A 27,314-nucleotide genomic window follows, 5' to 3' on the forward strand; every position below is an offset into this window, starting at 1 on the left:
ATAGACTTTTTAAATCAACAACATCCCTATTTGTGCTCGTCTTTAGTCGTTTATCTTAATTATTATATAGATTATAGATTCTGTTATATATTTCGGCTGGCTGCTAAAAAAATGTAGACACTTTACAAAATCTGTCTGGTGACAGATTTGGTATGCTGTTGGAATTATTATTAAGATATATTTATCATGATAGAAGTTCTGTGATAAATAATGACACGTACCTAAAAGCTACTTTAGATTTCATTTACAATTCGATTCACGTCAGATATTTTAGAATAAAATTCTTTTTATAATCTTATACGCCGCGTATATTTATGTATACATATTTTATGTTATTGTATATATTATGTGTATATATTTTAATATAAATGTTATACATTTTCGTGTATTTTTATTCTTTAAATACTTTTTATATTGCATGGCGAATAAAATTATAAATGAAATTTTATTCTGAATTCTGATACGAATTACAGATCGTCTATAGTGCGCTTATTACAAGCATTAACGAAGACTAGAAATAAATCAATTTTCTTCTTTTATTAAATGCTATTTTCAGAAACATATCGTATTACATATTCAGAGTATATCTTGAAATAACATATAATTCGTGCTTTTTTTTACGAGATTGCGCACGTATATTGTATGTACAATCTGCCTGATAAGTTAACCAAATGCAATTGAAGTCAAAGCGCACTGCTGGAGATTATAGTTTTTCCAGATAAAAGTCAAATGTTATTTTTTGTAAAATGATATCCCTTAGTACGAAGAAAAGGACTCTGAGAACTAATTCATTGCTTTGAATGAAGAGATTGCTTTCCAAGTGGCGTATGTTTTCAATTATAATTTTCGTAAATCTCAATAATTATGCAAATCGTTAACTTACAATTTCATATATTGTAGCACATCATATGCAAAAACAAAATAAAACGTGTACAATTGTAATCGCAAAATTAACTAGGTTACAGAGACATCAAAAATAAAAATCGTGACGTTACAAACGCGTTTGCTATGTACAACAACGAAATCCCGCGGGTAATCTGAAAAATATTTGCGTACAACGATTGCAAGCACGTTGTTGTTCTTCCTCGGTAACGCGAAAGCGCGCACATGGACGAATTGAATTTGGAAAATGAACGTAAACTCGTCAGTGCGTATTTTTTCGCATGGGTTATCGTATGGTGCTTATCGTGTGTATAATTTTCATTTGCGAACTTCGGAATTCTTTCAGAATTCCTTGGAGACAATTTTATGCTCCAGCGAGCGTAACGCGCACGAATTCATAGACAATATCCCGCAGATTTTTGCGATTGACGATCTCAAAGCTGTATCTCGTAGGGAGGAGACAAACGGAGAAAAGAATTCACACACGCTTTACGATAAATTCTCAACGTCGTCCGTTAGCGCGTCAAAAGGTTGCACTCTTTGCGAAAAGAGATTTTCGATTTAATGTTACGTAATGTCACGCGGGAATGTAAAATACTGAAGTAAATTTATTGAAAAATGCTATAGCGCATTTAGGTATCTGTTATTAGATGCGATACTTCATCTTGTAACTCATTATATGAAATATTGGTTACATCTTTATATGTGACTGAAATTGAATATCGAATTTATTTATTATAGATAATGCAAAAGAAATTGTAGCGTTGGAATCAAAATGCGAAGAACTGCGTGCTCAGATCGAGTGTCTAACGAAACAGAAAGAAGATGCGTTTGAGGAGATAGAACGTTTGAAGGATCAAGTAAAAGTTTATTATCTCAATATCGGTAGATGCTATTATTTCACGTTTGGATTACCTTTATTACTAGCAACATTCGTTATTTTGTTTTCATGTTTCTTTGCGCTTGTGTATTTTGTTGTAAATACCGAGTATTTTTTGCCTGTTTATTATTTCGTAAATACCAAATGGAGCATTTTCATTACTTTCTTGAAAGTGCCATTTGTTAATTTGCTTATATCTTCGTGCAGATATTAAGTCAGAGTACTTATTGCACAAGCCTTGGTGCGGTATTAGGTAACTTGACGTGGCGTGCTTCTAGATTTCCGCAAATAGTCGACGCTTGGTTATCGAACGTAAGTACGTTAATAATATTAAGTAAAATATTGTAGTTGAAATTTTCCTGCATTCGAAATGCGTAATAAAAGTTAGAGAAGATAAAAAAAGATATAGAATCCAAAATATATACACTGTTAAATATTAAAAGATAAAATTTAAATCAACACCTTGAGTTAAATTAACATTTTGTTATTTTTAACTACCATGTTCGTCGAAATTTATTATTTTAAAAATATCACAAAAATATTATTTCAACTTCATTTTAGTTAAATTAACAACAATTGAGTAGGAGTAATGGCGACTTATACGAACGGCTAAAAATGACTTCATTTGAGTATAATTTGACATTACGAATTTAACAGTGTAATATTGCAAGCCTTTCTATATTATAAAGATATATATAGACATGTAATTAAATGTATAATTAAATAAGTTTTCAAAATGTAATGTGACTTCTCTTTAAATGTAGCTGTGCTATAAATGTAGTCCCGTTTCCCTAGTTTCAGAATAAAATAGGAGAATTCTTGTCAATAGTGAACGGGACATTCGACGCGTTCGTTAATACTTATAGAAGCGCATTCCCTCCTACGAGCAACGTTGAGTACCAATTTGTAATGGGATTACTCGGTGTCGTCACCAATATATCCGCGAGCCCGGAAGGTCGTGAGTTTTTAATTACAAATTCCAGCGGTACGGAATTCGTGCAAAAGCTAATTAAATTGACGCCCGAATTACCGTCTGCTCCCGGGACGGTATCTTTGAAAAGGCACGTTTTAAAGAGTTATCTTGTGTGACGTATCTTTAAAAGTTATTTTAATCTGTTCTATAGCTATCTTATCTCTTTCCCAATGTCTATATATATCGTAGTCTAATATTGCATTTTATTGGGAAAAAAAAACGAAACTTTGATGATATCTTAAGTGCGGTCGCAATTACAGATTAATATTAATGATCTTGTACAACGTGAGCATGAACAAGACCGGCTTGCAATATCTGCTCGAGTCGCGAGTAGGAGACGCGCTAAGTCATTGTTTGGGTGATGAGGCGTCTTCGGAAGAGATGCAACTGCTCTGCCTTCGCGTTCTACAATCCGTCACTTACGATCTCGAGGAACCGAAATACGTTCACGATTTGACTACGATAATTCCGTTCGAACGAATCGAGACGATGATGTCCGCGAAACGGAGCGACATAAGCGGTGCGGCGGAACAAGTCATCAAACATTTGCGACACAGTCAAAAAATTACGAAGTGATTATTAAAAATTCAACGCGTTTGTCATGTCTTATGTGATTATAAAATTATATATAACTAATAAAATGTTTAATATGTATACATTTCTTCGCAAGATAATGATATTAAATTACAGTTAACATTAAACTTTATTGCGCTCCATGTTCTGCGCTGACTCGCATCGCCGTTTTAATGTTGACATTTTCACGAGTCTCAATACATTATTGAAATTACAGTTAGTTTTGAATTACTTTTAAAAATAATTTTAAAGTTTTAAAAAACAGATAATTAACTGTCTGAAAGCAATTCTTTTGTATTTTAAGAAACGTTTTATTAATTGCACGTTTAAAATATATTAATGTAAAATATATTACTAATTAAATAGATCACAATGTTATGAATATTTTTATTACTCTAAATCTTGAATATATTACGTTCGATGCATCACCTCGTTAAATTTTGCTTGATTTGAATTTTTGCTTTTATAAATAATCCACAAATTACGTTATGTTATGCATCGAACTGAAACGCTGGACTTTTATAAGCGCGTTGCCTGCCCTATTATTACAATAATAGACTATCGCCAGACTGCAGACTATCCTTGGAACATATGTTCGTAGCTACCGTGAGGGTTGTCGACGATATCGATCTGCAAAGAGCAGGAACGAAATGAAAGCGATTGTACATACGGGATGCAATATATAGTAACTATATAACCAACACTATAACGGTATTATACGGTAAAAGTGTCTGATATTATATGAGTTACGTAACTAGCGCCGTAAAAATATTAATATTACAGTAATGACGAAGTAATTATACGGTAATAATGCATACACGAAGGGGGGGGGGGGGACTAGACTCTCATGAATAATTAAATTCCCTACGACAGTAATATATACAAAATGTAGTTTATATATCGGTTCTAGCGTTTACGATTCCATCGCCGTAACTCATATTTATTAATCTGACAGTTAATTAACGTTTAAAAATTCTCTTCTGCCTGCTCTTTATAACAAATTATTCACGAAGAGAAGCGAGACACGTCAGTTGCACTGACCCAGCAGATATATCGAGAGGTAATGACCGGCCGCTCCAAATAAAAGTTCGCGTGCGTTCCATAGATGTTCGATCGCGTAATTATCTTAATTTAAATATTTTACATAATATATGGGAACTTTGAAAAATATTGCACAACATTTCAGACTTTCTCTTCGCAGGAATAAAGTGACGAAATACAAAAATACATTAATTTCTAAAAATAAGATTGTTTTTTCCATGAATATAACATAGATAGGACGAACAATAATATATTTTATTCAAGTAGCAAATATAATCATAAAGTTAAGATTGGAAGGTCTCCCTCTCCTTCGTTGAATATTAAATTAAAAAAACCGTGTTTCCTTCGCCGAGCAACGTAACCCGTTATGCTCGTCCCTGAATTTCCCCGCAAAGTCACCGAGTTCCGTGAATCGTGTGCATTTTTCGCGGATTTTCCCCGCGGACACTCCTGACCGCCGCCGCCGTCGAGAATATCGATCCGCGGCGCGAGTTCCGCACGCGAGCGGGCTTGCGCGCGGCCCGCGGAAGATCGCGCCGGAGCGTCGCCGCGCTCCGGGGATTGGTGTGCGCGCGCGGAGTAAACGCGACGGCGCGGGCGCCGCGGGCGCCGCGTCGGGACGTCGGGCGTCCGCGGTCGCACAAGCATACGGCAGGCGGAGGCCAGGCAGGACCTAGGACAGGCGACGGCCGGGCGGTCGTTTTATTGATCCTGGGGCGCCGCGGCGCTACCCACCCGCGGCGGGGTAGAGCCTGCTGCTGGCGAGAGGGAACCTTCTTCTCCCCGGCGCGGCGAGGAGGACCTCTTCGTCGTCTCTCTTTTTTCGGCCTTCCTCTTTTTTATCTTCGCGTCTGGACTGAAACCGGCGGAAACCCCGCCGTTACTTCGTCTCCTCGTCAAAACGCCGTCAACCTTCTCGTCCCGCGCGCACCGTCGCGCGCGCCTCGCGAGTTCTCCTTCCCTCCTCGCGGTGCAGCCGCGAAGCCGGCCGGTGGGTGTGTGCGACACGTCGTGGTCGTCGTCCTCGTCGACGTCGTCGGGACGTCGGTACCAAACGCTTCTTGGTAGCGGCTCGGGGAAAGCTCGGGCGCGATCGATCGTCGTGGGATTCACCGCGGAGGCAGACACACCGGTGAACCAGTGACCTAAGGGGGCTGTCGGCGAAGTTCTCGTGAATTATCCACGCCGGCGGACAGTGTCGCGACGTGACGGAGAACAGCTCCTGGCTAAAACTTCCAAGAATCCACGAAGAATTGACGAAGGATCTGTGTGACGATAACGACACAAAACTGTTCTCTCATTGTTGCCGAGGAGGGTTGGAATTCTCGGAGATTATAAGGAAGACAATCATATGTTTCCCATTGTCGTCCAAGCTGGCGCAGGCCAGTCGAGATATCGACGAGGCCGACCTGACTCGATGTCACCCCGGGTACCATCCTCGAACGTCGCCGTGCAAAAAGTGACGGGAAGGAGGCCGGTGTCCACGAGCACTCCGAATTATCGAGATGATAGCAAGGAGCGGAGGAATCGGATCGCTTAAGACCTGCCACCGCCGGACTTGCAAGCGCTAAGCTCCGGAAACGCCGAGGCTCGCCGGTGAACGACGATCGTCTCCGCACGGGGGAGGCGGTCTCTCTCGAGGGGTGCGGAAGAAGGAAGGGGGATACGTGCGCGTTTCGATCGTCCTCGCACGATCGATCCTCCCGATCGTTCTTTGCGGGGCAAATGGACGTAGACGTGGCCGAGGAGGCTGACTTCCGTAGGACCCCTGTCAGGCTTACGCCGATGGGGGCATCGTAAGCCGTCGTCGGTGCGGGAGGGCTGCGCCGACCCCGGATCGTTGTCTCGATCGCCCGAGGGATCGGTCGATCGATCGGCCGCGCCGACGCCGGCGCCTCGGTTTCGACGGGCCCCGTCCCTCGTCCGGAAGACACTGAAATGGGCCCCGCCACCAGCCACGAGCAGATCGGCGAGCAGATTGGCGACGATGACGGCCTGCAGATACATCCGAATCCGACGATCGTGGCGAATCACAACATCGTAAGTGTTCCGTTTTGCGTGCTCCCTTTTCTCTCTCGTTACCCCTTTACTTTCAAACGTCCTGATTCTTCCAGAGGGGATAATGGACACGCCAGATTGTTTTTTACCCTTTTTACCTCTTCTTCTGACGACTATCGATAAAAATGCATAAAGCCTGTATCAAACTACGGATTGAGATTGATGGATTGAAATTTAATCAATCAGAATAATATAGAGAAAACTAATTTCAAATTTAATGATTACTTTGCTCTGATCGGTCAGATTTTAATCCAATCTCAATTCCAATCTGTAGTCTGATACAGGCTTAAGTGCACTCGATTTTGTGATATTGTTCTACGCCGATTATACGTTATATCGGTAGATTTCTGTTATTTTTTATGCAGTTTATCCATTCATAATAGAGAACCGTAAAGCTACATAAGCCGCATAGGAAGAGACTATAAAAAATTTTAAATATACCCATTAAGAGTGTTTGCCTATCGATGAGTGTGTCTCGGTTAAATTCGCAAATAAAAAAACTAAAATATACGTCGCTGTGTCGAATGGCTCTCTGACCACAGAACAAAAAATAATTCACACACATTTCTATTCTTTATTTTATTTTCTTTTAACACACACAATCCTGATTAATTACTTTTATATTGATCAGCGTAAAATAATGATGCAAAATTAACGCGGGCGAGATGCACTGATCGATTACCCGCTTAAAATTTTGCTTGTTAAGGAAATTAAGTTTGTCTTGGCTTTTTGCAATTTAGCCAAGGTTGCCAAGGTTGAAAATTGAAATAATATAATTATTTTATTAAAAATTCAACTTTCCAAGTCTGAGGTCGAATATATTTTTAGCGGTGCCTTCATAAATCCATTTCACTATTATTCGCACCGTCAATTATTAAGATACGGATTAAGTCTCAAAATATATATGTGTAAAACGAGAGAATATTCCATAAATAATATTCGCGTTTCTTGCAAAATTTCACCAACGGCGGCGGCGGCGGCGGCGGGAATCATCTGATTTTTGCAAACACACGTCGCGGTAGTATCACATTAAGATATCGTTATCGCGGTTAACGCGGTGCGTATCGCGTTAATAAAATTCCAGCATTACCGTGTCGTAATGTCCGATAATTAAAACAATACACGGAAGTTTCGTGGATCCGGATCACGCACGTGTGAAGGTCGCCATATGAAGAACACTCACAATTATTTTTCTCCCCATTAATCACCGGAACTTACGCCGTTTTCTCGAAACTATATTACGTCATCGCTCGTCGTGATTTAATGCAGGCTAATTCGCGCGTCTCGCGTTACTCCGAAATTTGGCACGTTTCAACAGCATTGCGACAAGACATCCCACAAATCGACATGTACGTGAGAAACACACATTATACGTATACAGGACATTCTCTTTCTATACATTATTCCTCAGTGAATAAATTTCTTGGCTGATTTCCAATCGATTTTTGCTCAACAAAAATGTAGCTGGATGTCATTATCTATATTTAGACATCTTATCTAAATGCTTGAACGCTTTGTAACCGAAGCGTCACGCCGATTTCGCTTCGGCCGAGAAATTCGCGAATAAAGTTTCTCAGCATCCTGACATTATACATCTTTCATAATACGTTATATATCTCTTTACCGCTTACGTTTACGTTCGAAGTCATTAGAGTTCGCGTACCTCCGGCTCGATTACCGCGATCGTTTGCACGTGGCGATCAGATAAACTCGCACGTCGTAATCATTCACGAGGGAGAGAGAGAGCTCGGTGCTTGGGAAATCGATTTCGAGTAGGTACGCGTGTAACGGTGTCTCGTGCGCTCCAAAGAAATTGTATCGTGCAGAACTTTGTACTCGGTCGCCGACGATGGCTCAACCGCTTTGTTCACGAACGCGTACCGGTGAATAACGCGCCGCTGCTCGCGTTTTAGAGAAGCGACAGGGCGAAAGAACGCGGGAGGGCGAGACAGAGAGAGAGAGAAAGAGAGCGAGAGAGAAAGAGAAAAAAGAGAGCGTGAGACGGATGACTGAGATCGCGGGTGCAGCGCAGCGCGGAACGCGGGACGAGCGGAAAGTAGCGGGTGTGTACGTGCCGGAGCAAAACGCTACGACGCGACGCGACGCGACGACGGGAACGGGACGGCGGAGGGGGGGCGGGGGGAGGGGGAAGGGGACGGGGACGGGGACGCGAGAGCGCGGCGAGAGATGCGAAGTTTCCGAGGAGAGCTGGTGGGGAATCGGATGGACGTGCACTGCGTGTCCGCGCCGATTAAGTCGGCCGGTGGTTGAGCGGAACGCGAGGCGAGCGCATTTTCTATCGTTCGCGCGCGTGTCGCGTTCGCGTTTCGCGCCGAGTCAGCTCCACGGAGACGGGCAAACGCCTCCTCCTGCTCCTCCGGGTGTGTGTCGCCGGCGGGTCAGGTGCCGCGGCCCCGCGCCTTCACGCTCGCGCCCTCCCGACCGCTCCCCGTCCCCGTCGCCAACTCGCGCCGTCGCTCGCGCGCGAGGGTGCATTCGCCTCCAGCCGAGAGGGCGGACCCGCCCGCCACCCTCGCGATGTCGCCTAAAAATAAGGTAAGCGTAACGGTCGCGCGCGTAAAGCGCGGCCTTGGGAGGATCGATGGCTTAACGCCGCTCGAAAGACAATTGCAGCCTTGAATAATATTATGTAATTCCATATATATCCAATAACGTCGATTAATGTAAAAAATAATCGCCGGTTACTACTTTCAAACGATATTACATAATTTCAAGCATGTCTCTGAGTAATATTAAATAACTGCATTATCCTTACAATTAGAGAAATTGCATTAAAAATTGAAATTGATGTCGTTATGTGATTGTCGCATTTTCGTCATTATTATATTCGAGTAATGAGGCCACTCTCGACATCAAAATTCGAACTCGATTACGCGAAACTCTACGAGCTTCCAACTATGATAATTAAGCACTGAAATATTATTAACATTGGGAGTATTTATAGATATTTTTATATTTATATTTTATAATAAATGAAACTTATGTTATGATCAATCAATTAGAGAAAAAAAGAACATCATTTATGGTCCGAACTGGAACTTGATAGCCTAATAATAATATTGTGTAAATTTTGTATACTGAAAAAAAAATCTGGTTTGTTCATTTTTCCCCAGAAAATACCGGTTGAATCTACCAGAATCTGGTTGAATTAATAGAAATTCTGGTCGCATTAATTAAAAGAATCTGGTTCATTCATTTTTCAGACGTCCAATTAATTCAACTAGATTTTTTTCAGTGTACTTTCATATTTATTTTTTTGATGTCACGATTGCCTAAAAATATCACCCGCGATAACGATGAATAGCGAAACGATGACTCCGCATTTTGCGTAACATACGTAAAATTTCTAACGTTGCATTGCAAATCTTCGATCGCGCATTAATTAAGTATCGTTTTTCTTTCGTCGAAGGATACGTTGGATTTTTCGTGAAGATATCCCACGTGGTCGACGTGCTCTCGAGCGATTTCACGTGCCTCCGCAGCGTTAGCAGGAATTCGAATCGAACCGATAGCGAAGCCGACGGCGTATGATTACCTTGTGGGCGTAATTTTTCATACTTTCTGTGTTTCTTTCTCCCACGAAATTCCGCTGTAGATCGACGCGCGTCGCATCATTTGGCGACAGCAAATAATTATGCCACGGACGGCGATTCGTCTTTTTCTGTTTACGTACAGAGTTCCATTTCCTAATGGGTTCCACACGCGTCACTAACGTTCAAAACGAATATATATTATTGATATATTCGTGCCTGAATATATATTATCGATATTTTATCAGGAAAAATTTCTGGAAGGATCATTCATTACAATTTCTTAATGGTATAGGCATTATTAATATATTACTCAGATATCACAAATAAACGAGCGAGTAAATTTCAAATTATTGTTTCCTCGTCGTTGATTCGACATTACGCTCGGTTATATTTGCGATCGTATTATTTCACGGCGATTCGACATTTCGCTACATGATTCATTCGTCGCTAATATATCCGCCGAACAGATATGCGTTTCCAGACGATTTACGCACTGCTGCTAATGGACGGGGAAGACAAATTACGCGTACAATGAATGTAGTAACGGCAAGGAAAATTAATTGCGTGTAAAAAATCAATGTTCACGATTTGCATTTAGAGAGAATATAATTTTGTGTTCCTGGGATCGTTGATTTTCTTGGTTCTAAAAGTTGAAAAATACTAAACACCAATCTTATTTGACGTTTTATTTCATTATTCGGTTTAATGCTATCTGAATCGAGCAAATTCTGGAAAAGAGAGACACGTAATATGTGCCTCAATGGCCTTTTAACAAATTGTCGGTATTTTGTTGTGGCGTGCAATTTGCACGATTTACGCCGCATTTTTCGCGCGTGTCTTTTTAGCGTTTATTTCTCAATCGATCTGCTCAAGGTAAATGGCAAAAATATACGCAACATGACCGAGCGATCGCGAAATACGTGAGTGAAAGTGGGTTGTAGGCTGGTTAACGAGGAAATTGATAATGTGACATCGCAGTACCAACAAAACATGATATATTGTATCCCGGATGACGATACGCTACATTGTTTCCGCGAGTTTCTTCTCTCTCTCTCTCTCTCTTTCTCTCTCTGTCTCGTGATTTCCGAAGAATTATATTAAATATATGAATAGTAATCTTTTATTTAAAAAAAGTTTCGACTCAAAAATTACAAAAGACCGACTCGAGAAATCATCATTTCATTTTCCGAGCTGAAAATGACCTCCATCCCGCGACGGTTTATAACGCACTCGTGACTCGGGGAGATCAAGATCTACTTTCCTGTGTGCGAGCTCCTTATCTTTTGAGTGTTTATTGAACCCGTTATCGTCCTTTTATCGATGTCGAACATACCTCGAATCCGCGGCTGTTCAACCGCCCGATATTAAATCGCGTTTCTGCCATAGATTATTTTTTTCGTCGATTAAATTCTCTATCGCGTCAATAACTTTACGAACGATACGCACCTAATTACGTAAAAGAAAATTTATCCGCGGTAAATCAGTTAGGTTATCATTATTTGTGCGTATAATAAAACGGTTCTCTTCACACTCGAAGGAACAATCTCGGTGCCAAAAATTTGTACAGTTTTATCTGTTCGCATTTTACTTTCGCTCAATTTGAATTGCTAAAAGCTTTCTCTCTTACTCCTGACAAATTTCTGCTTGACGATACACGCCGCGATAATCGCGTCAAACGCACGCTCACGGTCGCTCGTGTCTGAAGAATGTATAGCGCGGAAGCGCGGGCGCGGACTTCGCTGTCAACAGGCGGTGGTACAAACCAGTAAGGTTGGAATAATTAGAGCGCATGCACAAACAATACTAAATGTGACTCATCGTGTACGCGTCCGAGAACGTTGCTCTCCCTTTGGGCCGCGCTTTATCGCGGTGCCGAATCGGCCAAATTGCGTACGCGCGAACGGCAACGATCAGCGACGGCGATTAAACGGTTTCTCGCGCCGGAAACAAGTGCGGGAATAGCCTCGCCCTCGATAATGGTCGAGCTTTCGTTTATCATTCGCGTTGGCCACTTCAATTTTTATCGGCTCTACGTGCGTTCCGAGCAAATTACCAGGCCGATAAACACCGCGTAAACCGAGTAAAACTCTGAAACAGTTTTGTTAGAATTGTCTATCTGCTTCGCGAAATATTTGAGCCTCGTCGTGCAAACACACGATTATCACGATCTATCGCGAGAGATTATTTTCCTCGAAGGAGGAATAATGTCGAGACGCCAATTAAGTGCCCACACTGCCATTAAGTGCTCACGTAGCTTAAATATTTCCTTATCGGCAGAAGGACATTAACTGAACCGGCATTTATGCCAAATTATGTTAAATAAACTAAATAGAAACCTCTTAACTTATAAAACTTGCTAAAAATCTATTTGTCAATGCGCTTTTATTAAAAATTTAAGAAGCTTGAAAATTGTAAAGCTCGCGGAACTGAAGAGATTAATTATGCAACTTGTAAATTTATAAAGATAAAATTTTTGTTTCTCTGAGGGAACTTTCCTACATTAAACTATATTGATTTAATTCGAGAGTATATTATAATCCTGCAAATTCAATGTAATTTATTTCTTCGCGGGCTTACAAAAATTCTAATGTGCGTAAATAATCAATAACACGCCAATAGATTTTCCCAGAAGATCAAGTATCGACGCGGAACTCGAAGTGCGGATTTATCGTAACGGAGACACGCCCGTTTGTTTATTCGCGCTGTATTCAGACCGCGCCGCGCGCTAAAGGAAATTTTTCCGCAGAGATGAGAAGCAGATGGTGTTTTCATGCGTCCGTGCCTTCAGCTCTAATTGTCGCTGGTTATTATCTAATTAATTCATAAGCGTCATCAGCCGTGCGAGCATTGCGCCGCGCGCGGTCGCACAGTGCTTCGCGTGACTGGAGCTCGCGGCCGCGCGTTCGGCCTAACTTTTGACATTGTCCCGGGTTTATTTCGCTCGTATAAGAGGTTCGGCGCCGACAGAGCCGGGCGTCGCCGATGTGAGCGTTCTCTCGTCATGATCCTCGCCACGGCCGACAGCCCCGAGGGGAGAAAACGAAGCTTATCGTGCCACGATACACGCGCTATGGCTGCTGATTCGGCGGACCAGCGTCTCGACCGTTTCGTCGTAAGTTCCATCTCGCTGATTCGATCGAAGACCTCACAATTAGACGGGCGGCCTTAAGGCTTTGTTCTAACCGCGCGAAAAGACGAGACTCTCCACTCATCGTCACGGCTCCTCTCTCCCCCCAATTCCCAGAATCGGTAGATACAGGGATTCGAAAATAATTGTTCCTTGAGAGACCGAACTGGAGATGGTTTCATAAAATAAATTTCTGTTGCTTCGATCGTCCGTCTATTTCGTTCGAGGACACCTTTAAGCCCCTTTTAATTGGGAGCTCGCAATATTTTATGCCTGGTTATTGTACATGACAGAGTCTGACGATGGATGTGTCATTCGTTGGCCGAAGCGAAATTAAATGCGTCAAACATTCCTTTAAATTACATCTATGAAATTCATGTGAGTCGAAGCTGCTATTTTCTCCGTCATAAACAGACCTATTCCTAAGATCACAGTTGGGATTTTTATAGCAATGAGACGCAGTCTTCAAGGCCCAGAATTTTAACGCGCGCGATGACTTAATTCTTTAAAAGATTGTTCAAATTGCGTTACAGCGAGCTATTGTATCTAAACGCAAAATTATCTAACGTTAAAAAACAGAAAGTATTTTTATTCATTGTTAAACATTAAAACATGAAATCTAAATCAATATCTTGAGTTAAATAACATTTTGTTATTTTTATCTATCATGTGTATCGAAATTTATTATTTTAACACAAAATAGTAGATTATTTTAACTTCATTGGTTTAGTTAAATTAACGACGTTAACATATTGAGTATGAGCAGTGGCGACCTATAGAAATAGTTAAGAATGACTCAAATTAAATGTAATTTGACACTAGAATTTAACAGTAGGGGAGACCGGGGCTATTATATGGCTCCAGGAGTATGTTCCAGCTCATGTGCTATTTTTGAGTATTTATTCACTATTTCTCTCAAGATAAATACTAAAAAATAGCGCATGAGCTGGAACATAGGTAGGACCCATGTAGCCCCGATATGCGTGATATGTTTCGTCCATAGAAGAAAGTCGAACAGCGAGACATAATAGAAGCTATGGGGAATACAGAATAATAATGAAATTTTGCGATTGTCGTGCGAAAACTTAAGTGCATCAAAGATATGTTTTTTAAATAAGTGACATGCTCGAGTTCATAAAGCTAGCGCCGGATCATGTGCAATTCCGAAAAGAATTCTTCACATGAATACTAATGGTCGAGCATCATTAACAAATATAGATGAAAATAGTCAAAGTACAAGTCTTTAATATCGTATATGCGGAGTGGCAAGATCCAGGATCCAGAAATCGAATCTGGATCTTTTGCTCGACAAGTAACTGCTCTAACATTGAGTTATTTAGCAGTATGCGTAATTTATGGATACACATTTTCTGCATTCTAGGATTTACTCTTCGCAGAACTGCGAATCGCGTAAAAGTCATTGGGGGATCGCAAAATTACTTCTGCATTAATATGCAACTGTATAATTTATTTTTACGTATAAAATGTAAAAAAATGTTTTACATGCGCACGAGTTAAATAGATTATAATTATCGACTGTATACTAATTTAAAAAATTATAATTATCCTTCATTATACGAATAGTCGAAGAATTAATGGGTCGCGTCAAATTTCTATTTAAAAGAAGGGATTGCGAGCACAAAGAGGTTCGCGCACTACTGTTTTAGGACCGCTACGGAAACGGGATTTCGCGAGTTAGGGTCTCGAGATGAAGCGAAACGTCCCTGCGAACAGTCTCCCTCTCTCGATGATCGACGCGGATGACGCGCGCGCGCGTCCCTTGACGCCGCCGCGCCGCGCCGGAGCGGACGCTCGCTTCGCCGGCGCGGCGTGACGCGTCACGCAATTCCGTCCGAGTGGGGATGCACGCGCGCGAACGAGAATTGCAGCGTGCACATCGGCGACGCGACGGCACGTAGGTGATCCTTCACGGCGACGCGACGGCACGTAGGTGAGAGAGAAATCCTCATCGAGGATCGGTCGGAGTCGCAAGTCGCAACCCCCGTCGACGCGGAGCGAGCGATTCCGCACGGAGGATCGGAGATCGTCGCGTCGGCGAGTGACGAGGCGACTTCGCTCCAAAGTGGTCGCCTTGGCTCGCCTCGAAAGGTCACAACAATGCGCACCCCGAGCGCATCTCCATCAATTTGAATGTATAATTCCCGTTAGGAAACCACGCTCTAGAATTCTAGATTGGCAACGTGCGAAAGCGAGTTTGTCGCTTGGTGCCGCGCTCCGAAAAATCGATCCGCCGGTGTCCCGAGTCCCGACGCCGCCGGTTTTGGCGCTCGGACGTCGGTCGAACGATTCCGCTGATGTGCCCACCTCGCTCCCTGATGCTCTCCTCGCTCTCGTCACCGCGGGGAAGAAAGCGCGCGCGGTCTCGATTTAGGGGAACGTTATTACGCACGGACGGACGCGGAGAAGGACGTGCCGCCGCTTTGTTCGCGGAAGTTCGACGAGCTTCGAGAGTCCGCCGCGCGTTCTCGAGGTATAAATAGAATCTGCCGTGCTACGTCGCGGATATCCTCGATATAGTGCCCGCTCTCTGGACGTTCTTGACTGCGGCGCAAACTGTCAGTATATTGAGAGAGCCCGCGGACGTGGAGAGGAAGAAAAAGCTACCGGCGAATTAATCTCGCGATTATCTCCGCACGTGGACGTATCGAGGTCCACTTGAGATGAGCACTCTCGACCGTTCTGCGCGGGGAGCTTGAGAGGAGAGATGTGTCAGGAGGTACAGGGAGCGTGGAGTCTGTCTTGAGGACGAGAAAAAGAGAGAGCAAAAAAATTGCACGATTGAACGCGACAGGATAGTGCCGACGTATATTATTTTCTTCCGAAGTCGTCAAGAACGGGGGTTATCGGGCGACATTCGCGGAAAATGACGGGAGCGTGATTCTTGGCTTCTTCCACGCTGACCAGTTCCCTTCCGCGAAGACGCGTCGAAGCTTACTTCGGAGAACGCTGCGCGTCCGGCTTCCCTTTAACATTCTCGCGTTCCATTCAAGCCGCCTAGAGTGTCTAAAGATGTCCCTTGGAGTGACGCAGAGATCCGTCGATTTGGTTTCTCGCAGATTTAGCGGAAAACGGGCTTAAAGGGAAGCCTTCCATCTCTTCGAGCTCGCTCCATTTGTACTTCGGCAGCCGCGTTCGACAAACACGTGCGAATACCCCCTCGCACGTACGTCGAATCGATATAATCCGTGACGAAGCTCGTCACGACGGGGAACGAGGGGAAACGGGTTAAGCGCAAAACACGTTTCCAAACGAGTGTGGAGTCCGCGCGATTGATTCCGCTGACGCGCTGACGGGGTTCGGCAACCCGGGCACCTTGGACGGAAGCGGAGTACTATATCCGTACGTGACAAACCGCGACGAAAACAAGGGACCGCGAGAGCTCATCGCCGCGAGCGCATGCACACACGCGTCTTTTGTCCGCGGCGCACGTGAGTCACTTAGCACGTGCGCACACGCCAATTGAAGTTTCCGAGAGAAAACGGAGCGCGCGGTGTTGCCGTTGTCTCTCGGGCGCGCGAAGAAAGCAAATCGCTGCAAGGAATATCCCGGAGTATACCTTCAGATTTAATTAAATTAATTAATTAAATTGCGAGAGGGGAGAACAAGTCCGTGAGAATATATAACTTCAAGGCGAAAAATTGGAGTGATGGATCGAACGCTCGTTGAACTCTGGAGCAACAACGAGACGCTTCTTCAGTTTTGACAACGAGAAAAGAAAAGTTCAGTTTCAAGCCGCGAACAAAGAATAATCATCTGAACGAAAAGCGAATAACGGCAGAGAAGAAAATCGGAGGCGAGGTTGCGTCGAGAAAGTCGCCCGACGGAGAATCAGGAAAAATTCACTTAGGCTTGGCGATTGGACGAAATTAAATCGGGGAGTGCGAGATCTCGAGAACACTCCGGAGAGGTACATCGCGAAAACTCCTGCATCCGAGGGCGCCGTCGATATCACTGTCCAGTGTCCTCGCTCGGAGGCTCGCAGGGCGCTCTCCTTGGATCGGCGAGGAGACCGAGGGGGAAAGAGAAAGAGAGAGAGAGAGAGATCCCTCTCCCACCCTGCGCCTCTGCATCGACGGCAAGTTGCCGGGTGTCGGCGCGACGCGCGCTGCGCGCGATGGCAGTGCGCTAAAGTGAGCGAGTGCGGACGACGACGCGAGCGCGCCAGTACCAGGCTACCAGTGCAGGTCGGAGTCGACATGGCAGCGGATTACGACGAGTGATTCGCCGCGCGACGGGTGGACTGTGGCGGGTCCGGAAGGAGTGACAGAGTGCGGCGATAAACTGAGAGAGAGAGAGAGAGAGAGAGGGCTCTCGCGGAAGGAGCGGCGAGAGCGATACGCGAGGAAACGAGAAAAGTGTGCTCGACGAAGACAAAGTCGCTCTCTCGCGGCCGAGGAGAGCGGACGTCGCGAGTCGCGCCGCGTCGCGTCGCGTCGCGAATCGCGCGTTGAGCGCGCTCGAAAATAGAACGCGGTTTGCGCCCGCGAGCGAGCGGGTGCGAAAGAGAAGGAGAAGAGAGCGGCAACGAGGGGAAGGAGCGAGAGAAAGAGAGAGAGAGAGACGAGAGTGACTGACGGTTCAAGACGGTCGTAGAATGTCGCGAGTGTCGCTCAACAAGTCGCAGTACGGCTCGCGTCGCGTCCGCAAAATCAGCTCGGTACGGTTTGTATGATGCATTATGGAGAGCGAGAGCATGGCCGTGATCGGTGTCGTCGGTTACGTGCGAATCCCCACCTTTCTCCCTCCCTTCTTTCCTTCCTTTCTTCCTTTCTGCCCGCCCAATTCTCTTGTCCCATCTGATCCCATCGAAACAAAGTGATCATGTTTTCCTGAATGACCCTCGTATTGTCAGACACCAACGGTCAGAATTCTTGAACAAAGCGATCGAGGTTTAAAAGACCCGAAAGATTAGCAAAACACATCTGTTGGATCCTTTTAAAGACGCCTCACTGACTAGCTTTTTCACTTTACTCCAAACAGATGAGGAACAGACGGAGTCCCGTCGTGGAATATGTCAGGTCTATCGCGTACCCGGAGTTAGGACATAGAACATTTCCCACACAATACACGTTTCGCGCTCCAACCGTGTTGCCGAACGTTATCGATTTCCGCGCAATATATCTGGCTGGACGAGCTGGTAATTTGCAGCGCAGCCTCTCGGCCGCGCCGGAACGGGCGCGATTTGCCATTTACGTGTCGTCTTAAATCACCGGCACGACGGTTTCGCGCGGCTCTCCTCTCGCGACGTCGGGAAGGCGACACGTGACTCAGCCTTGACAATCGGGGCCGGTTGATCGGATCGGTGGCGGGAGCGGGAGCGGGAGCCACTGATGCATTCGCTCGCACGCACGCGTTTCGCGTTACCTCCCATCACGATAGTGCGTAAGCGTAAGCGTGTTAACAACGACGGGCGAGCAGCAGCAAGGTCGAGCGAATCGCGTGGCCGGAGCTCGTGGATTCCTCGCGGAGAGAGAAGGAGAGCGGAGCGCGGAGCTTCGCGCCTGCCGTCGTCGGATGGCGCGATCGGAATGACAGCGCGGCCGCGCACCGATCAGCTGATCAGCTGGTGGCCTTCCTTTCGGCCGAATCCCAAACTCACTCACGCGCGCGCGCGCGCGCCGCATTTAAATTCGTCTTCGCGGCCGCGACAGACGAGGTCGTTGATCCAAATTCATTAGCGTTGGGGGACCGCTCCGTAATCACCTCCGCGGCGAGATGTAAAGAGGCGCGGAGAACGAGGCCGCGACAATGATCTCGAAAGAAGAAATTAAAATTTTGCACGGTTCTCCGAGCTAACAATAAAGCGCTCCGCGAACAGACTTTAATTGACGACGGACGAGAATGCAATTGAAATTACGAGACTGACTGAAATTATACGAAACACCGAGACTGCAATTGAAAAATTATAATATATTATGTTCTATATAAAATATAATATAATATGTTCTATATAATCTAATTATATTTATATAGCAATTTTTTTATACATAATTATATAATATAATTATATAAAACAATACTCTGTCGTTCTTATCTCGCCATGAGGCACAGAATTACGAGCGGATAAATAATTCGGCTAATGTCAGTCGCTTACTAACGATTAACCAACTCCCGCTTATCTCCTCCTGATTGCTGAAGTAATTAATAACATTCGAGCGTTTTGTTTTCATTGATTCTCGCGGCTCAATCTCGTGTAATTATCCTAGGAACACCTGCGAGCGTTAAAACGTCATTGATTAGTCGCATCGCGTGGGCACAGCTCGATATTTCCCCTTCTCGATTGTCACGGTATTAATACCGCGGTATTAATAAGCTGTTTTTTTTCGTTGAAGCCCAACACGATCGCGTGCAGTCACCGGATTAAACACCCCGATGCATTATTCGGCAGTGTTAACTAATTGGGAATAATATTAAATGAACGTAATATTAATGAAAGTAATATAAACCGTATAAATCAGTATCTTTCGTGGACGGCTAACAGCTTCAAATCGACAATCTCTACTCCCAAAAACCTGTTGAATAGAAGGAGAAAGGGCTGAACGAACCGAGGTTGCTCGTACCAATAATATACAGATTTAATAAATGTTATATTGTTTGATTTTATTATATAACTATTTATTTTTGTATTCATCATTTCTGACATTCACATAAAGATGACCTTATTTCAAGTCGAAATGTTTGTGTTATTTCGTTTGTTTATATTATTTTATTTTATTTGTTAAATCTGTAATGTATCATATCATTGGCACGAACATTTAGCCTCGGTTCAGTCAGCCCTTTCTCCTTTGTTTTTTTAAATGTACGAAACCTTGAAATATTTATCACTTTCGAATAGAATTTTAAACGCAGAAAATTGTTTTACACGTCGTAAGATTACGCATGCCAATTATACGCGGAGAAATAAATTGAAGGAAAATCCGTCGTGTGTATAATTTTCAAGTATCGTGTTACTCGTGTAACGAATCGCGCGTTAATCATACACCGGCGAACCTAATTGCATCTCCGTGAAACGCGGCTTGGATCGCGAACAACCGTTCCTTTTATCGATTCGATCTTGGCGTTGCATTCTACGCGTACGACGTATATCACCTTGGCCAGATGTAGCCTTAGAGGCTGATTAAGTCACAGTTAGCTATTTAATATCTGTGCTGGCGTTTGCGTTATGAGATCATCCCGACGCGTTGCGCGGTACGCGCTCCGCTCTCGCGTTACGCCCCGCGATAATTTCAGGACTCGCGATTAACGAAATCGCCGAGCCATGGCGTACGGTTTTGCATACGCGAGTTCTCCGATTTCCCCTTCTCTCGTGTGAAAATCCAACTTGTTTCTGGTGCTCTCGACGGGTATTTTTTTCGCGCGTATCGCGAAATGTGTTTCTACGGCGAAAGAGAGTACAAAATTCAAAAATTATGAATAAGCGCGTCTTTTAAAATTGTCTTTATAACTTTCTTTGGAAGATAAAAAACAATCATTTGCAGACAATTATAAAGATAATTGGAAATTAGAAACACGTAACTAACTTATAATTATCTTTTTGAAACAAATTACATTAACGTGTCAAGTTTTTTGCCTATAAGAAATAAATTTTTGACACACGTTGGAAAAAGGCACAAATTTATTATTAAATTTAAGATACTCTGATTTCAAAGACTCTTTAAGATATTTATTAATAATGTTAGAACTTTTTTCAATATATCGGTACGATTGTATTTGCCCGTGATTTATACAAGAGATGTTTAATCGACTGTACATTTTAAGTCAGCGAATTAGAGAATGAGTACTTATTTACGCATCAACACTTTTTCTTAGAGCATTCAAGGTGAACGGCAAGTCTTATTCAAGGCGAATGCAACACGTTCGTACCACGCGAGATACAACACAGTTCTAAATTATATACGTTTGCTAGTTTTTCTGTGAAACTATTAAATGTATACGCGGCTCGAGTATATGTTGTCATGTAATTATCCGCGCTAAATTGTCGCAACGTAAAAAATTTGAGTCGCGATAGTAGAGAACGTAAATGCTGTAATTCATGATAATTTTATGCCACATTTTAGCAATAGCTATGTATGCATATTGCTAAAGTTATGACACGGTGAGAATAACACACATCTAAACTTACAAGTATCTCTTCTGTCAGAGATCTCTCACGTTCCCTTCTACACAATATAAGAATTATACTTTCTAATGAATAAAACATCTCTTAGAGGGGATTTTACACTTGTTTCGCAACGCGTAAAGTACGTCGTTTTTTAACGCATATCGCGTCTGTTAAGAATAGCATCGGTTATCATTGTGCGTTTTACTTTCAGACGGAGAGCGAATACTCAGTAGAAGAACAATCGAGATTAACGGGAGCCGATGGACCGGGTGGCGATGAAGCTTCGCCGGATGATGAGGGAGGTTCGCTCTGCGAGTACCACGATATACCACCACCTCCGGACGGTGGATATGGTTGGGTGGTGGTATTTGCATCGTTTATGTGTAACATGATAGTGGACGGTATTGCCTACACGTTCGGCGTCTTTCTGGGAGAATTTGTTAACTACTTTGGGGAAGGAAAGGGCAAGACCGCCTGGGTTGGATCGTTGCTGTCTGGAATGTACCTCAGCGCTGGTAAGATACGCACGTGAATGCCTATATAAAATTTCTCTAACTGAACTTTAGGGCCTAGGTTCCGCTACCGTTGTCGGAAAAGGGTATTTCGTAAGGACATCCTTTGTAGGAGAAACCAATTTTTCCTTAGCAAAAATTTTACTTATACTGTCAGAAAATTTAATAGCGAAATACGAAACGAACAATCTTATCTTTTGATCGAAATTCTCAAATATGCTTTATCTTAATGAAAGATTAGATTGTGACTTTTTGTTTTGTAATGGCTTTTGATAAAATTCATACTAAATCTAGTCATTAAAATAACTTCTAGTTCTAGGTGACGCATTATTCATCCTTATATATATTATATGTTAATTTTTCCTCGTCGCAGGCCCCGTTGTCAGTGCATTAACGAATAAATATGGCTGTAGAGCAGTATGTATGGCAGGAAGTTTCTTAGGCGCCGCCGCATTTGTACTTTCGACGTTTTCGAGCAGTGTAAATATGCTTATGGTGACTTATGGTATTATGGGAGGTGCGTAACGATTTTCGATTAGCATTTTTTGTACTTTGCCAACTTCTTCGTTCTTCACGTTTCTACAATGTTGTTCTTTTAGGGATTGGATTCGGTTTGATATATCTACCCGCAGTAGTTTGTGTAGGCTATTACTTTGAAACCAAGAGATCCCTAGCTACCGGCATAGCTGTATGTGGATCGGGATTCGGTACGTTCGCGTTCGCGCCTCTTGCGACCATGTTACTGGAGGAGTACAGCTGGAAGGGAGCAAACCTAATCCTGGCTGGCCTCATCTTAAATTGCGCAGTAAGTAAACAGTGTGAAATTATTTACTCGCTGCTCTTCGCTGCTTTGATTATGCAGGGGTAACACAAAGCTTTAGATTAATCGAGATGGCATCTCGTAATATCTGATAAAAAAATTCTAATAGATGATTTTTAGGTATTTGGTGCCATGATGAGACCTCTGGAATATCCAAAAACTTCCTCGGTTAAACCATTATTGCAAAGAATGGCTGAGGAGAAGAGATTTCAAATGGAACGTGGTAGTATCGGTGGCTCCTATTTTATGGTACAATTACCGGATGGATCCATGGAAAAGAGAATGAAAATGCCCATTAATATTGATCCCGGTGTTCATTCCAGCTTCAATTTAGACCAATTAGTGCCTGGTAAGGGACTCTGACGATCAAGTTTGATATGGTGATGGTTGATATTGTGAAAGTGCAGTAAGTCGCAAACACACACATCGGAAAATTAAATTGATCATACTTTTTGTCTTAATTGCGTTGTTAGATATCTCTTGAAGCGAAGTGAAATTATTTTAATTGGTTTGAGAGAATCTTTGAATTATTGAGAAACATTTCTTAATTGAGCAAAAGTTTCAAAATCAAATTGTATTACTTCTATTGTCTCCATAATCATGGGCGCATACGCTTTCCAAGTAATTGAAACAATAATGTTGCACCTTATTGAATACCGTGATATTAAAGGAACTCCTTTAACACCAGTTCCGACGGTGCCAACCCTTCCCACCATATCTGAAGTGAAGGTACAAGAGCACTCTTCTAGTGGACATACTAGCGATAGCGGTAGCATGGATTTAAAGAACATCTCCAACAAGTCCAAGAGCAAGAAAACTGTTGATGAAACCAAAGACACAAAGGACGCAGAGAAGCCTGAGAATGAGTTTAACAAGACGATAATTCCCAGAAACGCGTCGCAGCCGGCTTTCACGACCCACGTTCAAGGTTTGCCTAAAAACGGCTCCGTGCCATTCTTTGACAGAATCCGTAAAACGAGTACCAGCGAACGCTACAAGCCTAGCCTTAGTGCAATAAAGAATTCTAGGACAACGCTTAATTCTAACGGAGATATAAGAAAGAGCTTGCATCTGAGACTTTCCGCGAGCAGCATGTTGGGATCGCGAAATAACAATGCTGAGGCTGATGTAAGTCAAACATTTTAAAGCAAATGTTTTTCTTAGAAAATGTCTTCATACCGTTTTTTCTGGACAAATCAAATGTACAAACGTTTTTCGAATAATCTCATAACAAATATGTGCGCGACATCTATTTTAGGATGGTGAGAGTATTACCTTTACTACCAGTAAAGCTAGTATAGTCCCAAAGGAGAAACCAATGGTGGTCCGTCCCTTGTCGAGAAAGGATATTTTCTACAGTGGTAGCGTAGTCAATTTACCAGAATACCAAAGCCAGAAATCCCTCGCCAATTATCGTCAGAGTGTTGTATCTATTCCCAAATCTGTACGTGGTGACATGAAAGATATTGATATTGAAAAAGCGCAACAACGTACGTATATCATTTTTTCATACATATGATTTAAACGATATTATTAAAGCTCAGGAAAAATAATATAGATTTTAATTTTTTAGAACCCTTGTGTCCTTGCTTGGTATTACCCGATTCGTTTAAGGAAGCTTTAGCGACGATGATGGATATGTCTTTATTGAAAGATCCTGTTTTTCTCCTAATTGGTATTAGCAACGTGTTTGGTATGGCTGGATTGTATGTTCCTTTTGTATATCTGGTGGATGCCGCGGTCTTAGATGTATGTTATATATCAATTTTTAGTATACAGCTGGATTATAGACGATATCATAATTTAACGATGTCATTTCTTTTTTTTTTTAAGGGAATTGAAAGCAATTCTGCATCGTTCTTATTATCTATTATTGGAATAACGAACACTATAGGTCGTGTGGCTTGTGGATATGTTGCCGATTTTCCGCAAGTTGATTCCTTATTGTTGAACAATATTTGCTTAATTATATCTACACTCGCAGTAGCTGCTACGCCGTTTTGCCATACTTATGTCGCTTATATCGTCATGAGCATATTTTTTGGGATAGCAATATGTAAGTATCTTAACGCAATTTTGTTAAACGTCCATTATTTTAGCTAGTAATTGTCAAGTATGGAAATATTTATTTATATATTTATTTTATTTTGGATATTTTGAATATTTTGAATATTTTATGATTTCGATTTTAGCTGGATATATCTCATTAACATCAATCATCTTGGTGGATCTCTTGGGATTAGACAAGTTAACGAACGCTTTCGGCCTTTTAATTCTATTCAGAGGGGCTGCCGCTATAGTTGGCTCACCCTTAGCGGGCGCTGTTTATGACGCGACGCAAAGTTATAGTATTCCGTTCTTCATGGCAGGGTTCTTCTTCCTTGTAAGCACTATTACTAGTTTCATGGCCCCTGCTATGAAACGGTGTACCACACCGCAGGTAAAATTATAACTTATATCAATCTTTTGTTCGATGTTATTTAATTGTGTACCGCGGCTTTTGCATTTGACGTTAGTTGCATGCATCGCTAAATTTTTAATAACATGGTATTTTTCACTAATTTATATGATAATTACCGAACTGTCTTATTTCTTGCAGACTCAACCTGTGATATTAGATACATTGACTCCAATTGACGAAGATATTGAGGAAGAGAACGAGGAGGATATACCAGAGATAGTAGAAACCGCGCCGTCACCCCTAGAGCCACCCGAGAAGGAGATCAAGCAAATAGAGTCTGTTTTATAAGTACTTTCTCATCTTTTTTAAACAGATTATGAAAATCGCCTTCACTCCGAGCCACACTGTGATAGGGCTGCTACTTTTGAAGTCTTAAAAAAAGGTACTTCTTTGTTACACACTTAATCGATAAAGCACAAATTAGTGGCATACCTGATGGAATTTTTATCGTACTTACAGTTAGACTTGTACTATATGTTTTGTCATATTTTATTTTGTTTTTTTTAATCATATAAACGATATATACGCGCGAAAATACCATCAGGTACAGATACTTATTGTTAGTTGCCTATATGTAATAGTGAATAATAGATAGAACGTTTTATTAACCTAATCAGTATCGATCAAGCAGTATATATAAAGAAAAAAATGTTAAATTTAAAAAATGCTCTTGCACGTGCATATCGAGTAATCTTATATAAATTATTAATCAGCATTGTAGGAATACAATACTGTATAATTCGGCAGTTATATGGTATGCAAGCATACAAGGATCGGTCAAGGTATCGCTGATTGGGCGTTTGTTTTAATCATGACGTATAACGATGTATAAATGAATATTAATAATCTACTTATATAGGCACTCTACTTTATTAATTGTAACATATTTCGCGAAAATTAACTCGTGTACGAAACAACGACGATGTTTTTTCTGATCAACGTACGATTGACCATCCTTGATCGAGAAGATCCCACCAATGACCTATCGTGTTAGTTAAATCTATTTTTGGCCGCATCCAAAGATACAACTTGAATTATATTCATAATTCAGAGAAATATTTTCTTGCATACTTGCGACAAATGTATATATATATTACATAAATATAAATATATATACACATATATGTGTAAGCGAAAGAAAGAATGTGAATTATTAACTTACACGCAACAAATGTATCGCTGTTGCGCAGGATGAACTGTAAATAATTTATAGAGAGTTCGTTATACATATACATTTATATATAAATATGTATAAATGTATATGTATAACGAACTCTAGAATTTAAGCTAAAAATAAAGCTCATAATTTCAAAATTATGGGTTTTCTGCACGCTTGAGTCTCACTGTGGGACCTTGCGCAATTAATGTATTCTTCAAGGGATAATTAACGCATTGTTAGATAGACAATTAATATATTGATTATCCGAAACAGAGAATTCTTATTGATGTGTAAAGACGCGGCTCTGCTACAACTAGTACGTGTAAGTGGATTTATAAGCGTTTAGTCGATGAAACTGACTGTATCGCGCAGGATAGCACTTAAGAAGCACGTTAAGCAATGCAAAACTAATTTCGGGCCGACGTGTCTCGCGCGACAACCAAGCGCAAGCGATTTGCGAGCGTTTCTCGTATGTGTGCGTGTATGGGAGTTACATATTGGATCGATGTAATTAGCGTTCGCGTGAGAGAATATACGCCTACATAGACATACATGTAACAAATGTATATGCGTATATATATGCATTATTACATGTGTAAATCTATATGTACACATGTGTAAATCGAAGAGCTTGTTGTAAATCGTGTTGAGTGGCAAATGCACGCGTTACACCGCGTACATTGTATATAGTAGGACGTCGTAACGTTTACGATCGATTACTATCGGGTGCGGTCGTTGGTAAAGAAAAATGAAAAAGAAGAAGAGGAATTGTTGTTATATCAATAATGAAAACCAACAGTGCTATTACACTATTCCGCCACCGCTGCTCTGCTATTGCTAATTATTACCACCTATCACGATTACAATATTACTGTAATACAATTTACGTGAACGCACGTTACTTACGTTTTGTTTTACAATCGTGTGGGACAGAAGAAGAAGAAGAAAAAGAAGAAGAAGCTGTGCGTACGTTTTTGTGGTCTCAATCAAATGCGACTGTGGCATATATATGTGTACGCACATACGGCCATATGAAAGTCGCGTGTACACACGCGTGCACGCACGCCGCGCGCAGAGAGTTACACTATATATTATTAGATTATATAAATAGCGTCGACACGCGCGCGTGCTCGCGTGACATTTTGCACGCGC

At 42.3% G+C, this 27,314-nt stretch overlaps 3 protein-coding genes across 7 annotated transcripts in view; 2 read left to right on the forward strand and 1 right to left on the reverse strand.

Annotated features, from left to right (window-relative positions):
* Window positions 1–27,314, reverse strand: part of LOC112456291 (delta(14)-sterol reductase) — a 68,990-nt gene that overhangs the window by 5,668 nt on the left and 36,008 nt on the right. The gene's annotated exons all lie outside the window — the stretch shown is intronic.
* LOC112456294 (heat shock factor 2-binding protein-like) lies at window positions 899–3,328 on the forward strand. The gene is made up of 5 exons (XM_025018749.1): window positions 899–1,412; window positions 1,624–1,742; window positions 1,970–2,074; window positions 2,558–2,823; window positions 2,996–3,328. The coding sequence occupies exons 1-5, from the start codon at window positions 1,130–1,132 to the stop codon at window positions 3,309–3,311; spliced, it is 1,089 nt and encodes a 362-aa protein (XP_024874517.1). The 5' UTR covers window positions 899–1,129; the 3' UTR covers window positions 3,312–3,328.
* LOC112456289 (monocarboxylate transporter 12) lies at window positions 5,009–27,122 on the forward strand. 5 transcript variants are annotated; one of them, XM_025018731.1, is made up of 11 exons: window positions 5,009–6,389; window positions 21,422–21,725; window positions 22,096–22,239; window positions 22,322–22,527; window positions 22,663–22,891; window positions 23,213–23,670; window positions 23,801–24,032; window positions 24,116–24,291; window positions 24,376–24,598; window positions 24,735–24,982; window positions 25,142–25,291. In XM_025018731.1, exons 1-11 carry the CDS (start codon window positions 6,288–6,290, stop codon window positions 25,289–25,291), a joined length of 2,472 nt encoding a protein of 823 aa, XP_024874499.1. In that variant the 5' UTR covers window positions 5,009–6,287. The 5 variants fall into 5 exon arrangements, with proteins under 5 accessions (XP_024874499.1, XP_024874502.1, XP_024874498.1 ...); XM_025018734.1 differs by lacking the exon at window positions 5,009–6,389 and adding an exon at window positions 8,867–8,963; XM_025018730.1 differs by lacking the exon at window positions 5,009–6,389 and adding an exon at window positions 13,017–13,073 and having other exon boundaries at window positions 25,142–27,122.

The sequence above is a fragment of the Temnothorax curvispinosus genome, unplaced genomic scaffold (genome assembly GCF_003070985.1).
Source record: "Temnothorax curvispinosus isolate PA1 unplaced genomic scaffold, ASM307098v1 QBEX01006738.1, whole genome shotgun sequence".
NCBI classification, from domain to species: Eukaryota; Metazoa; Arthropoda; class Insecta; order Hymenoptera; family Formicidae; genus Temnothorax; species Temnothorax curvispinosus.